Source organism: Telopea speciosissima, chromosome 3 (genome assembly GCF_018873765.1).
Source record: "Telopea speciosissima isolate NSW1024214 ecotype Mountain lineage chromosome 3, Tspe_v1, whole genome shotgun sequence".
NCBI classification, from domain to species: Eukaryota; Viridiplantae; Streptophyta; class Magnoliopsida; order Proteales; family Proteaceae; genus Telopea; species Telopea speciosissima.
In genome coordinates this window covers 71,906,732-71,920,911 of record NC_057918.1, presented here as the reverse complement: position 1 = coordinate 71,920,911, position 14,180 = coordinate 71,906,732, and the positions used below count along the sequence as shown (strand labels likewise).

General features: G+C 36.2%; 1 protein-coding gene across 1 annotated transcript; it reads right to left on the bottom strand.

Annotated features, from left to right (window-relative positions):
- Nucleotides 1-2,348: 2,348 nt before the first annotated feature.
- Nucleotides 2,349-9,615, bottom strand: LOC122655500. The gene is made up of 8 exons (XM_043849686.1): nt 9,541-9,615; nt 6,932-7,267; nt 6,656-6,830; nt 5,607-5,787; nt 5,435-5,518; nt 4,170-4,277; nt 3,491-3,760; nt 2,349-2,450 (listed from the first exon to the last, which is right to left on the bottom strand). Exons 2-8 carry the CDS (start codon nt 7,248-7,250, stop codon nt 2,349-2,351), a joined length of 1,239 nt encoding a protein of 412 aa, XP_043705621.1. The 5' UTR covers nt 7,251-7,267; nt 9,541-9,615.
- Nucleotides 9,616-14,180: the final 4,565 nt, after the last annotated feature.

Below are 14,180 nucleotides of genomic sequence, written 5' to 3'. Positions count from 1 at the left end.
TCGAACGGATTTGGATTCTCCTACACAAATACGAACGTGGATCGATTACAAATTTTCAAATATCCGTGGACATCCTTACATTGAATAAAAAAGTTTCTTCTACTTTTTTATCTAGTAAACAATTAAATGGGTCAAGTCATTTTTATCGATATGATTATTCTATATCGAAAAGATTGCCAACTATTCATTTTAAATCCATCTACGTACTAAATCGAAATCGAATTGGCCTTTTAAATGGTTTGATGTTGATTTTAGTCCGAGGCAATTCTATCTCGAAATAAGGTTAAAGAAAGATCCAGTTTCTCTCAAACTCAATTTAATTGTTTAGTTCAACACAATGACGAACAATGCATGCCAACGATTGCTGCCAATAGAGTTGCCTGGGATCCTCTCTCTCCTTCTTGCCTCCCTTCTTCCCCCTCCAATCCCCAGGTTCCCTGGAATTCTGTTCACTCAGTAGCTTAGTAATGTTGTACTCCTATCTGTAGAAGTAGGTGATCCGTATAAATCTGTAATATGTACTTCCATATCTACCAAAAGGGGGGTGGGAGTGGGGGTGGGAGAGACCAGAGAATGAAAATACCATTAAATATTCACATATAAAGGGCGATGTTCTCTGTGCCGCAACGTAGGCTGTGCCCAGGCACATGGGGGTGGGCGCAATGACCACCCTACCCCCCTAAGTGGCAGGTCCATGTGACTGGGTGCAACCTGCGCTGCGGCACAGAGAACATTCCCCCTAAAGGCTATATCCATCTTACCTAATATCTCATCTTGACAACTATGAGTGTCGGTTAAGAATTTTATTTTGGCTGGACCTGGTTGCACTAAAGTGAAGGGAATGGAAATGAAATACAAAAAATAAAAATAAAAATGAATCAAATGAGATAATTTTTACTGACAATAGTTAGATAGCTTATTATAAAATTTGCTAAATCTTACAATTAAACTTTAATGCAATCCAATTTGAATGGAATCATACGATTAGGCTAAGAATTAATTGAAAGTTTAATTACCATATATAGTTGGTAAATTTGAAAACAGCTATTCAACCATGATTGCTAAAGTTTCTATTTTTTTTTTTTTAATTAATTTAATTTTCCTTGCAAAGTAGACAAAAAAACTTGTGTAAAATAGACTGCAAAACTTTCTATAGAATAAATGGCAGAGGTTTCTCATGACAATAAAGTGGGAAACCCATATTTTGTCTGAAGAGTAAGTGTAAAATAGGCCCCACGGCTCATTATGTGAGAGGATAATAGTGGAGATTATTTTTTTTCCCTAAAACAAATAACACACGAGCCTAATCCTACAAGCAAAGCTTCTAGATGAGCCATGCAAACCCCTTACGTATGCATATATGAATGGCTACAGGTGGCATGTGTATAGGGAAGTTATACATTATCGTGGAAAGTTGTCTAAGAAAATGAGAATAGTAATATGTAACCATAGAAATGCTCAATATTCTCACAGATTGTTCTATCTGAACGACTGTAAGTCATTCACATATGTTCACGTACGTGCAGATTCCCTGCTTACATAGTAGTGGTAGTAGTTATCATGTAGTTTTATCGTAGTATGGTAATAGTTATCGATCCAGTCATATATGGAGTAGCAGCTATGGGTTATCGATTGTTGTAATTACTTATTTAAACTACTGTAATGAGAAGATAATAGGCATGGAATTTCCTAAAATTCCTCTTTGAAAAAGAAGATTGTCGACCTCCGAATTACAAATTATGCATTGTCAGTAAACCCACTTATCATACGAGTCCAGATCCTCTACTTCCACCTGCCCGTATTTCCGTGTGCACCCTATATACAGCGGGGCACGCAAAGACCGTCTTTTCCCTGCCCAAGCGGGGGTAAGACGGTCTTTACACGCCTCATTGTGTGTAGGACACACATGGAAGTACGTGCAGGCAGAAGTAGAGGATGTCGACATATCTCTTATCTCTATTCCACCCGGCCTATTCTCTCTAACCATTTCATCTCCTATTTTCTCTTTATCATATTCAAACCTTGTCAAGATAACTAAGAAGGGATCTCATGTGCACGCATCAGATTAATCTGAGAGTTCGCATGGAAAGTTGACCTCGAGGAAAGAAAAAAAAAAAAAAAAAAAAAAAAACAGAAGAAAACTAATGACAATATTAATAATTTTGTCACCACAAATATTGGTTGAGGCAGTGCTTACAGCCTGCCTTACACACATAGTTCAGCAAGTAGTATTTAGAAAGAAAATTAAAAGAAAGACATATTTCACAAGGGACCCTCACACGATTTTCATCAGCAGAAGTATTTACAAAGAAAGAGTAGTAGTACGTAGTGTTAACAAAATGAGAGATTCAAGACAAAGAATTGCCCTCATATCTTAAGAAGTGCTCCCATATCAATTTCAAACTGTCTTCAAGCAACTTATTGATTGGGCCTATTTCCACCAGTCGATCCTGAAATTTTCACGCATTCAGTGTGTCATGAAACCACAGAACCTTAATAGAATGATCAAAATGGAATAAGCACACTGTTATCACCAAAAAAACGCCTGGAAAGAAATAATATGCCACCAACCAAGCATACTAAGAAAATGGAACATAGTTGGGAGGCTATATATCCTTTACTGAAAACAGATTTAGTGTAGGTACACCAATCTGAAAAGTAAAGCCAAAAGAGGACATATTCCTTGAGGGAAGACACATAAGCTTCTAATTAACTCAAAAGGTTAAACAATATTTAGCTGATCAATCCTCCAACCTAGACTGCTCCTTTTTGTTCTTGATTTCTTGGATAAAGCAGTGAGAATTGTCTAATCATTTCAACTTTAGGATGGTAGCCCAAACAAAGAGATGACTAGTTCACTCTCCTCACCCTCCGGTGTTTTGACAATGAATGTTCTAGGTTCATGGAGTAGCAAGAAAGTCTATGAGATGATAACAGATCGTGGCTAGTTCATTGAATGCCCCTCCCCTACCCGGTGTTTGCCATTTGAATGGTCTAGTACAGAAAATATTGATCCAGATTTGAGGCAGAGTGGTAAGAGACATTCCACCAAGTTCTTTATCAGGAGAGGAAAAACAAAGTCATCCCACCAAGTGTAGGAAAAACATAAGAAAGCTTCATAACTTGATTGAATGATCTAAATACATGTCACATCCATAATACATGAATCCGTAAAGACAAGGTTTCCCTTGCTAACTACCAAACATACTGCATACATGCAAGATATTTTCCTGACTCTCCATTAAATCATCCTCCTCGTAAGATCTCTATGTGAAAAATAATAAGCTAATAAAAACAAAATAAACTGTGAGGATTGTAGACCATCCAACAAATTAGACATCATTCTAAGAATTTATCTGCTCACTTTATCTTCCAACCGACCAAAATAGTGGGATATATGAGATAATTAGGATCATCCAACCAGAGATTTTGTAATTCATTAATAAGTTAAAGAGCACCAGGCAATTTTGTGATGAAAAACTGGACTTACCCGTAATAACGTACTTATTCCTGTCATCCCCAGACTAACTTCCTTTGAAACTTCCCCAGTTGAAGCCATGATATTAAACCGATCAGCATCTCTTAACTTGATCCTCATTGATGAATTCCTAAAAGTTTTAGCTTTGGTGTGCCAAACACCAACAACAATGTATCTGTCCCCAAAAGTATCTTTCCCTAGTGGCCATCTCAATCCTCCTTTCACATCTTGATCTATAATTGCAGAAGCAATTAATTTTTTTATGCCATCCATCTCATCGTGCTGAAATAGACAATACATAGTTAGCATGATAAACAATTTCCCTGTTCTCCATATTTAATCTTTCCAGCAAAGCACCCAATTTCTTTCAGGTTTTATTGTCTAAATGAAAAACGAAAATATGTATAGATATAAATTAATAGATATAAATACTTCATAAATTTTAAAATTAATGAAAACCTTGATGAAGATATCATGTTATCTCCCAATGATACAGCACAATCCAAAAAGCCTTAACCCCACTATGTGGGGTTGGCCACACAAATCCTGTTTCACCAATTCCACTCTATCCACCATCCACCTTCATATTTCACATGATGAACTCTAGCAGCAACATCTAGTTGGGATTTCAATGACAGAAGATTAAAGGATATAACAAAAGTTGACTGAAGAAAAAAATAATACTACTTACAGGCAGTTCCTTCAGTATCTTTTTAGTGAATAGCATCAACCTTAGGTCTATATCCTTCTCGGGGCATGACATATCCACTAGCAGTTGGCGCACTGGATTTAATTCAATCTACAGGATATAACAAGACAGATATCAACTTCATCTGCTAAAACAGGTTGACTCCTTCAAGCCCTTTTTTGTTCTTCTTGAAATTCCACATGAGACAACATGTTGAAAATAAGACATTACTTTGAAACAATTTATTCAACAAAAAGAATGACATGAGCAAAACCTCTGAAATTTATTAATGGAATAGTAGAAATATTTCTTTGGATCATCCAAATTGTTTTGACCATTTTAAGTTTGCACAATAAAAAAATGTAGGGTCACAGAAACCACCAATTACAGCCTCACTAAAATAATACATTGCCTAGAAATTTCTACTTTCCAGGCAGTGTTTGGATGCCTGTTACTTTACACTAGGCTCTTTGTGTTCCAGTGGAAATATTTTACAAGAATTAACTTAAAAGGAAAAAAAATAGTATAAAAATAAAAAATCAGAAATTATTGTACTGTAATTTAATACAATAAATTGGAATGGATGTTATATGGTACTTTGTCCCATACAGTTTTTTTGTCCCATACAATTTTTCCGAAAAAAAAAAAAAGGGAAAAGGATAGACCACAAAGCTATACAAAATAAAATCCATAACCACAAGCTAATTTTATAGAATATTATCCACTGAAACAAACCAAACCTAAATATATAGAGGAAATGCATTGCAGAAGAAAGAAAAAAACCCAATACTTAGCAGATACATTGATGTCAAATGTAGAGAGACTCTGTGGCAAACTAAGACTAAAGAAACTAGCACAAGCTAAGCACCTTAGAGTTATTCAAAAAGGGGTGACTAGACACTGTAGAGATAACTGCTTCTTGCATTTAATAAGATGCGCTAAATGAGTGTTAAAAAAACAGCATCCAACACCACCTAAATTTCCAAAGCTGCAATTTACATGCTCCTACTTAGGAGCCAGGTCTAAATCTATTTGAACAGGAAATGTCAAACTGCAGAAGACAAAGACCAGCATGGATGTCCAACAAGAAGATAGGAAAAAGCATCCAGCTTCTGACACATGTATTATTAATAGTACATTACTAATGTTGTTTAAATGCTATTTCTTGTTTTCCTTTCACTCTTTCTTTACCCTTTCATACCAGTGTATTTAATTAAATAAAGGCATTTCATGGCATACAGCCCAATAGAAGGTTGCAAAGAACTTGCCTTGCGGAGTTCTAGTTTTTCCTCCATTTTCACTGCACTGCATTTGCATGACAAGGTTGCATGAGGTCGGCATTTGTCAAAGACCTACATGAAAGAAGGAAAGTTTGAGAAATGCACACCCAACTGAAATAATAAGAGAAAACCATGAGGCTATAAGCAGCGAAAAGAATACCTTCACATGGTAATACTCTTTCTCTTCATCAAAATCAACTCCAATCTTTGGTATGACACCATGTAAAATGTACTCAGCATATGAGCAAGGAATATTTGTGTAGAATGATCTTTTCACTTGACTCATAGCAGTTTCAAGAGCTGATGTTTGGCTGATTGTGTCCAGTTGACTAGATGGCCTCCTGAAACATTTAAATATTGCTATTAATTGGATGGAGAGAGATAATACAAATCTATTCATTAAAAACCAATTTAAATAGTGCTAAGTTAAAATTTTAAAAGCTACACTGCCATAGCATATTAAATCCCAGGGCAGACATGCAAATAATAAAAAAAAAAATAAAGAATCTCTTTTAAAATCAACATTACAATGCCATTTCAAAGTTTAAACAGGAGCAGAGTGAGCCAGAAAGTAATTCCTTATTATGAAAATATTTGAAAACTCTCTAGTTTGAATATTATAATTATATTAAGTTTCACAATAAATTAAAACCCTAAGCCTTCCAATTCGGCAGTGTTTTGAGTCTGAGTACTATAGACATAATACATTGGTCTTTTAAGTGCTGTATCCTCATATGCAGAAAAAAGCACTGGCTTATAGTCAAACGAAGCCTATCTTAGAGACTTCCTTCAACAGAAATCAGCATCTCAAAATGATTTTCAGTCTATCTGATCTGTAAATTTTCACGGAAAGTTTGATGGAATGTTATTACCCATTCATCTTAACATATGAAAGAAAATAAGGTATGCCATGATTCACTAATTTGAGGAATGCATGTACTAGAAATGATAAGTTATCAGTCAACCATAACATCGTTTATGCTGTGATACTCAGAGACAGCAAAGAATAGTAGAACACATCTTGGGTGAGGCAAAAATTCCACATCTTGCATTTTAATCAGCTTATATGAAGTCTCAGTCACAGGTACAACACTTCACTTGAAGTTTCCAGGTAACATAATGAATACGTAGATATGTAACATCTGCAATGACATAAGTCAACATATTAGTTGGGAAACATGTGATGAAAAGATACAAGGATGATCTTACTGGTGGAAGTGAATTTTTCCAAATCTAGCAACAAAGGAAGGCTTTACTTCTTCAGACTCATGCAAATCCATTCCATTCATCATGTTTTGCACAGATGTTTGTAGTTCGTATTGTATCTTCTCTGTGATAGAAACCCATGGGTTTATTTCACAGCTCCTTGTGGGCTCATCAACTCCTAGGTAAGTAAGACAATGATTACCATTAAATTGAATACTCATCAATAAATGGGGCAAATATTAATAAGTTGCAAAAGTTAATTGGCAGTGTCATAGAAACCTTTTGCTGCATGGACACTCACTAAAGCCAGTGGTTTTTCACCAGTTTTACGCTCAAAGGATTCACAGGAAATCGGCTCCAGCAGGAAAGCAGGAATGCGATCATCTGCATAGCCAACTACCCACCATCTAGATATGGCTTGAGGTGCATAAATTATCTTTCCCCTTGACTCTACCTCTTTACCTTTCCTCCTCTCTGAATTATACCTGGTTGACTTCAGATTCAAGTTCCTCTCAAATTGAGGAACAAGCAAATCTGGAGTGGGCGATGCCCTCTCTGAATCTTTTAGATGCCTCTTGTGTGGTGGGATGTATGCCATCGGTAGGAATCCCAAACCTACAAAAATTTAACACTTTTTGTTAAAAGATTAACTTCTGGAGAATAAATATCTTATTCTAAGAGCCAACTCCCCCCCGCCCCTTCCTCTTAAAGAAAGAAGTTAATGAAATGATATCATTGAAAACATAGAAAGTATGATAAACCAATTTGGATCGCCAATCCTAGAACAGGGGAACCAAGAAGCATGGACAAAAACATAAAGTCAAAGGGCCACCAAGAAAAGAATGTGGGAATACTACTAATATGGTAAGAAGAAAGAACTAGTCCCCACCCCAAGTACAAACAAGGAAAAGGAGATTAAGAATGAAAAAAGGCACCACCACCTTTTAGCTCATTGACTGATCTGGACCCTGATTAAACGAGGAGTTCAGCCTGGATGTCCAGACTTCCAACCAACACTGTTGAAGTCTCCAATGTCATGTCACTGAATCTGTACTCCAAGCAGTAATAGTTTAATGATAATCAAATGCTCCATTCCAATCCTCTTTCAAAAGATTTTAACCAGACAAGCACCGATAACGTATTTCACCAAGATTAAATTTTCACCATACCAACAAGAGATGGGGGATTTGAGAGAACATACGAAAACAAAGAACCTAGACATATTAACCAAGAAAAAAGTGTGACACAACAAAGAAAGTGAGTAGTACTGGAACAAATAAAATGCAATTAGAAAAGTCAAAATGCTATATAAGCTCAGGTTCCTTCCACACCCCCCACAACAACAACAATCATAACCTTATCCCAACTAAATGGGGTCGACCACATGGATTCTTGATCTCCAATCAGCTCTATTCAACGTCATACATGATACTAGGTCTACACTATGCATGTCTTTCCTCACCACTTCTCCTATGGTTAGTCTAGGCCTGCCCCTGGCTCTTTTAGTCCCTTCAATCTGAATCAAATCACTCTCCTGTACTGGTACATCCCAAGGCCTCCGTTGGACCACACACCCCACAAGCACAAAAAAAAACGTGTTGAATATTACAAGCCATTCATTAACACGCATGGAAAACAGGAAAAAGATTCAAAGAGGGGGGGGCACTATTGGGGGCTTATGTCATTATTTGTCAAACCTTTTGGTTTTTCCTCACATACTTAACATAGTCTACTTTTATTCTGCTCTTTGTTTTAAACCAAGAACAATATGGAAAATCCCAAAAAAAGTAAAAATTAGCAGGATCACCAATCAAGAAAATTAGTGAAATTGGACACCAGAATTATGCTCACCATTTTCTTCTTATTTTACATTTTAGGATCAGTAAGGTAAAACTGTTATCCACTAATCAACTTCAGCACTCCAGACATCAAGCTCAAATTCCCCAATGATCTCCCACAGCCAAAATCAATCATGTGCTCCAAGCATGAGAAGGATCATATTCCTTTAGAAGGTCAACCACAATATGGACCTATAGTATGATCAGGTCCATTGCAAGCAATATCCAAACAAAGGTTCAACCAGAACATAAATCCAAAAGAATGTAAATGTCCTCTTTTGTCCTTTTCACCATTCTTTTGAATTAGTGAGTTTAACTCCTCCAAAGTATCCAAAAGTTTTCCAGCAGGTCAAAATTCATGTCACTTACTAAATACTTACAAACGGAGCTGTTTGGTAAACAACCCACATAAAAACAGAGAAAGAGAGGGAGAAGATTAAAACTGTTCACAACCCATAAAAGGATGGATCTTAACAGAAAATTTTGTTTATGTAAATGCAAATGTGACAGTCATCTCCAACCACTGAAATGAAACAAGACTTGGTCTTCAGAAAAAAACAGTACTGCTAGAAGATAGAATAACACCGTCACAAAAAAACTTTAAATGAAACAAGGTCTATAGTACTGTACTGCAGCCCCCTTTGAACCCTTCCACCCCCCCCCCCCCTCCCCAAGGGTCTTTTGGACTCCTGCCATATTCAATGTTCATTGAATATCAGCTATTGATGTCAAGGTCACCTTCCCTCCAGATGACTTTTAATTGGTAATTTAAATTAATTACTAGGAAACCCTTTCAAGGAAATCTTACTTCAGTTTCTTGCTTTGGGGATTCAGAAAACTAGGGAAGCAAGCTGAAACCCACAATTATTCAGAAGAATCAACCACCAAAGAATTACTACAAGAAGAAAACCAAATTATTGTGATGATACAATGACAACAAAAGCATAAAAATTAATAAGAACTAACAAGACCCAGAATAAATTTCAAAACAACTACTAAGTAGCAAAATAAACGAACATACCAGGGAATTCGGTGATGGGGAGAATTCACCTTCCGGAGGAGTGACGGCTTAGGAAATGCGAACAGAACTGATTGTTCAGTGTCTCTTCCACCAACACAGTGAAAGATATCTAATAAAGCTGGAAAACCTGGACTTCTTTTCTTGATAGTCAAGAAAAGAATATAACTTTTTGTCTTGAGCAAAAGCGGAGCTGACGATCCGCCGACATTGTGAAACTTATAAGATTTTCATAAGGCGGGTTGGCATAATCTTATTTTTATTTTATTAAAATCGATTTAGTTGTGTTGATGGGAGCTGTCTTAATGGTATGAGTCCAATTACTATGTAGGGACCTAAAGTATTGTTTCTTTAATGGGAAGAAAATCCTAGTTTTTATGCAGGGTTGATCACTGCCATCACCACTATAAATAGTTGTCACTGGCCCATTAAGTGACCTATCTGAGAAAACTTAAAGTTGAGTGGAAGAGGACAGACCAGACCAACACAGTTCGTGTGCAACAGAGATCGTAAAGAATTCAACTTCCACAACCATGGATCCAAATACGCAAAAACAACTCTGGATTTATTTGTATGCTCATTGATCTCCATGAATGTTCTGCATGAGTTATTTAATAAATGGTATCAAAACTTGATCATGGTTGATAAATGGTGCTGCAATTTCAATTGATTTGTTATTATTATGTGAATGTAGGGGTGTCAATACCCAACCCGAACCGGTGAAACCGGCCCGAACCAGACCGGACCGAACTCTTAATGGTTTGGTTCGGTTTGTGGATCCATAAAGGCAAACGGTTTGGTTCGGTTTGGTTTGGGCTAGCCCGACGGTGTACCGGTAGCCCGAACTCAAACCGAACCGACCTAACCCGATAAATGAGTAAATCACTAAATGCCTAATGCCCCATTACCCCCTAAATGTGTTGTGATAGTTTCTCACTTTATCTCATATCCTTTGTTAGTGATTACCCAACCAATTGTATCCATAGGCCATAGGACATAGGATACAAAGATGCATTGTATTTGAAATATTTTATGTACTTAAAAGAGAAAGAGAAGAAAAATTAGCACTAACCGGACCTTACTAGTTATATAAAACCGGTATCAAACCAATATCAACCCGTTATCATAAACCAAAACCGACACGAAACCAAACCGCACCGAAACCGAATATTTCTTAATGGTTTGGTTTCGATTTTTATAAAAGTCATACCAAAACCGAAAAGCCCGAACCGAAACCGACCCGTTGACACCCCTATGTGAATGGATCAAATCGATCAAATAAAAAAAACAAAAAAAAATTCTACAGAGCCATGGCCGAAACAATAGCCTTTTTTTTTTTTTTTTTTTTTTGGTAAAGGGCCGAAACAATAGCCGTGGCCTCTTTGATGGGGAAACCGCAGGTGAAGTTTTTAATCTGGATTTTCCATGGTCATCGGATAATGGGTTTTATGTTCTGGCGTTTGAGGCTAGAATATTGAGCGTCGGAGGACTGTAGTCGTTTGCCGGTGTTTTCCCTAGCCTTTGGATTTCTGTTTTGGCAGCCAATATGGTTGGCAGAAGTTTTTTTTTTTTGGAACCCCAAAATAGATTCTCGTATTGCTGCTCGGCGTGGCAATTATGGTGTTTTTCCGGCCTTTTGACGCCGGGGTTATCGTCGCCGGAGCACGGCGGTCCTTCGCCGGGATCTACCCTGGTCGCCGGCCTTGTGTTTTGGCCACCGCTAAGGGCGGCAGAATGTTTAAAAAAAAAAAAAAAAAACCCAAAAATTTTAAAATTTTCCTGAAATACTCGTTGATGGGTGGAGTTTTTCTAGTTTTTGACACCGGCGTTGCGATCGCCGGAGCGAGGAGGTCCTTCGTCGGAGTCTGCCTGTGTCGTCGGTCCCCGGTTTGGCCACTGCGGCCGGCGGCAGTGGGTGTTTTAAAAATAAAAAAAAAACCCAAAAAGCTTTCGTTCTGGTTTTTGCGTTTTTGGGAAGAAGACGGAATATTCCCGTCTGATTCCCTTAGCTTTTTTATTATTTAGATTTAAAAAAAAAGAAAAAAAAGTCAAAAAGTAAAGTAAAACGGTCAACAGTATTTAAAGAAAAAAAAAAAAAGTTAAAAGATAAAGTTAAAAGTAGATGGGTTTTGCTATCGTGTGCCAGCAGGGGGTTACTAACGTGCACCTGGTTTGACCCGACAACCCGACCCGGTAATCCGGATAGGCGACCCAGATTTTGACCCAGCTCGACCCGGTTGACTGATCAACTCGTTGATCGTTGATCGATAGTTTGACCGGGCTGGTTTTGGTTGGGGTTTGGCCGGTTTTTGTTCTATGTTATCTGGATTGGTTTTGGTTCTCCCGGTTCGGTTATGGTTCACTAAAACAGAAATTCAAATAAAAACAGAAACACAAATTCAAATAGAAACAGAAAATACGTTAAACAGAAACAGAAAAACAGCTTTTCTTTGTTTTTGTAAAAAAAAGGTTTTGATTTACTTTTCTGTTTTTGTTTATATTCTGTGATGTTTTGATCTGTCACAATAGGGAACATATAACTTCTAATACTTAGAAATTTTTTATATGTTTCCAATTTTCACATAATATGATTTTGTGATTGCCATTATGGTAGAAAATTATTTACTGGTTGGATCTAGTAAAGGTATGATGGAACACCTTGCATGTATATTAATTGTTTCATGCTCTTGTGTTCCATAATACAATACGATTCATTGATGGTATACATTGTAATAATATGACATATGTGATGTATATCTCTTGACTCCTTGTTATTGTCACCATGAGGCAATGCTTGTACATTGTGGTGTTCCAATAGAAACACATTTAATATTTGATTTGTACCTCATTATGTTTCAAATTGGCATGATAGAGAAGTTTTATGCATGGTAACACTAAAATTTATTTCAATTGTATTTGTTACATGTCTAAAGAGAATTTTTGAATGAAAATAAAATGAGCCCATTCGTTTTTTTTTTTTTATGGTTTATTATTATTATAAAGTCTATTAAATTTAAAAATGTGTAATAAGTATATAAGCCTATATTAGTTTTCTTTGTTAAAGGCTTATCATCTGTTCATGCCATTGTCAAATTGACTGATCGAACCGGTGGGAGGATGGAATTATGTATTTCGAGCCGGTCATATGATTCGACCAATGGGACAATGTAATTATGAACTTTGTTAAAATTTTGGCTCAATTTTGTCTATTTTGGTTCAATTCAGGCTATGAATTATTGGTAGAAATATTTTTGCTTCAAGATACTATTCATGTTCCATAGAAGCACTTCTGTTTTGGTTGTGTTTTTTAATTAATTGAAGGCCATTTAAAAGCCATTTTGAACTGTTTTGATCCTGATTTTTAAGAAGCATCTTGAATCGGTGAGAGTATAAAATTTGAGTCAAAGACAGACAATTTAATGTTCCATACAGTGTCAGGAACGTGTTAAAGTATACTCTCAATTTGAGAGACAGTAGATTAAACTCCCACATAAAGGTCTGTTTGGTTGCATTTAGTATCCCTTGGCCTTTTAAGGTGTTGTTTTGGGTACATAAAGTAAATTTTGGTACGTATTGTTCATTTTAATTGGTCAATCATTTATGCTTTGTTTTCCCTCATGCTATGTCACATACATGTACGTTTTGCAATATCACATTTTGGACTATTCTATGTGTGGATTCAATGCCATTAAGGTTGTGACATCTAAGTAAGTCACAAAGCGGTAAGTAAATCCACATATGTAAGGAACTCGTGACATTTTGTATTGTCATGAGGTATTATAATCAGTGATGTATGGTTTTAGTTATTTGTGATATTTAGAAAAACACAACCTTTAACGTTTGGTATTTACAAGTTTGCTATTGAGGAGATATTGTTGTTACATATTCTATCGTTTAATATCCCATAAAGTTATCTTATAAATATGTGAAGGCATTGAAGTTTTTTTTTGTAACTTCTATACAAGATGAACATGATGATGTCCATGTATAATTGAAGTTTTGGATCATTTAAGTAGTAAGCTTGGGCTTATAAAGTTACAGATTAAATACTTCCATCATAGTTTTAATGAAACCTACTTGAAAAACTTATAAATGGAATGACCATAAATTGCTTATGGAAGTGAATAAGAAACCATACGATTTTAATTTTGTTCTATTGAAATAATTCCAGATTTGACCTTATGATTATTGAGTTTGACTTCATTTCTAGAAATCGCTTCTGTTGATTGGTTCCATATATAATTTTTTGTCTTGAAAATTATTTATCAATAAATTTTTGTGGATTACTTTCTGTGCTTACAGTCATTATTTTGGAACCTCTACGATGTCGTAATCGTGAATATATTGACTTGTTAGTCTTACTATTATGCACTGTTTTTTTGTCATCGTATTCGACTTGGTTGGGTCGACTCAATAATCCGGCCTGTTGACTTGTTTTTTGGGCCAGTGGACCCGTTGCCAGTATGGTCTTTTGATTTTGACAGATTTTTTGGTCTTTTGATTTAAGACAGAGATTCAAACAGGGTTGATTAGTTCAATAGTGAACAAGTTTTAAATCTTATATTGGAGTTTTCTTATGGTGTCACCATGGGAAGATAGAATTCTATCCTATTATAGGTGATGAATGCATTACACATTGGTTTATATGCAAAACACTTGCCTCTTCATTAAT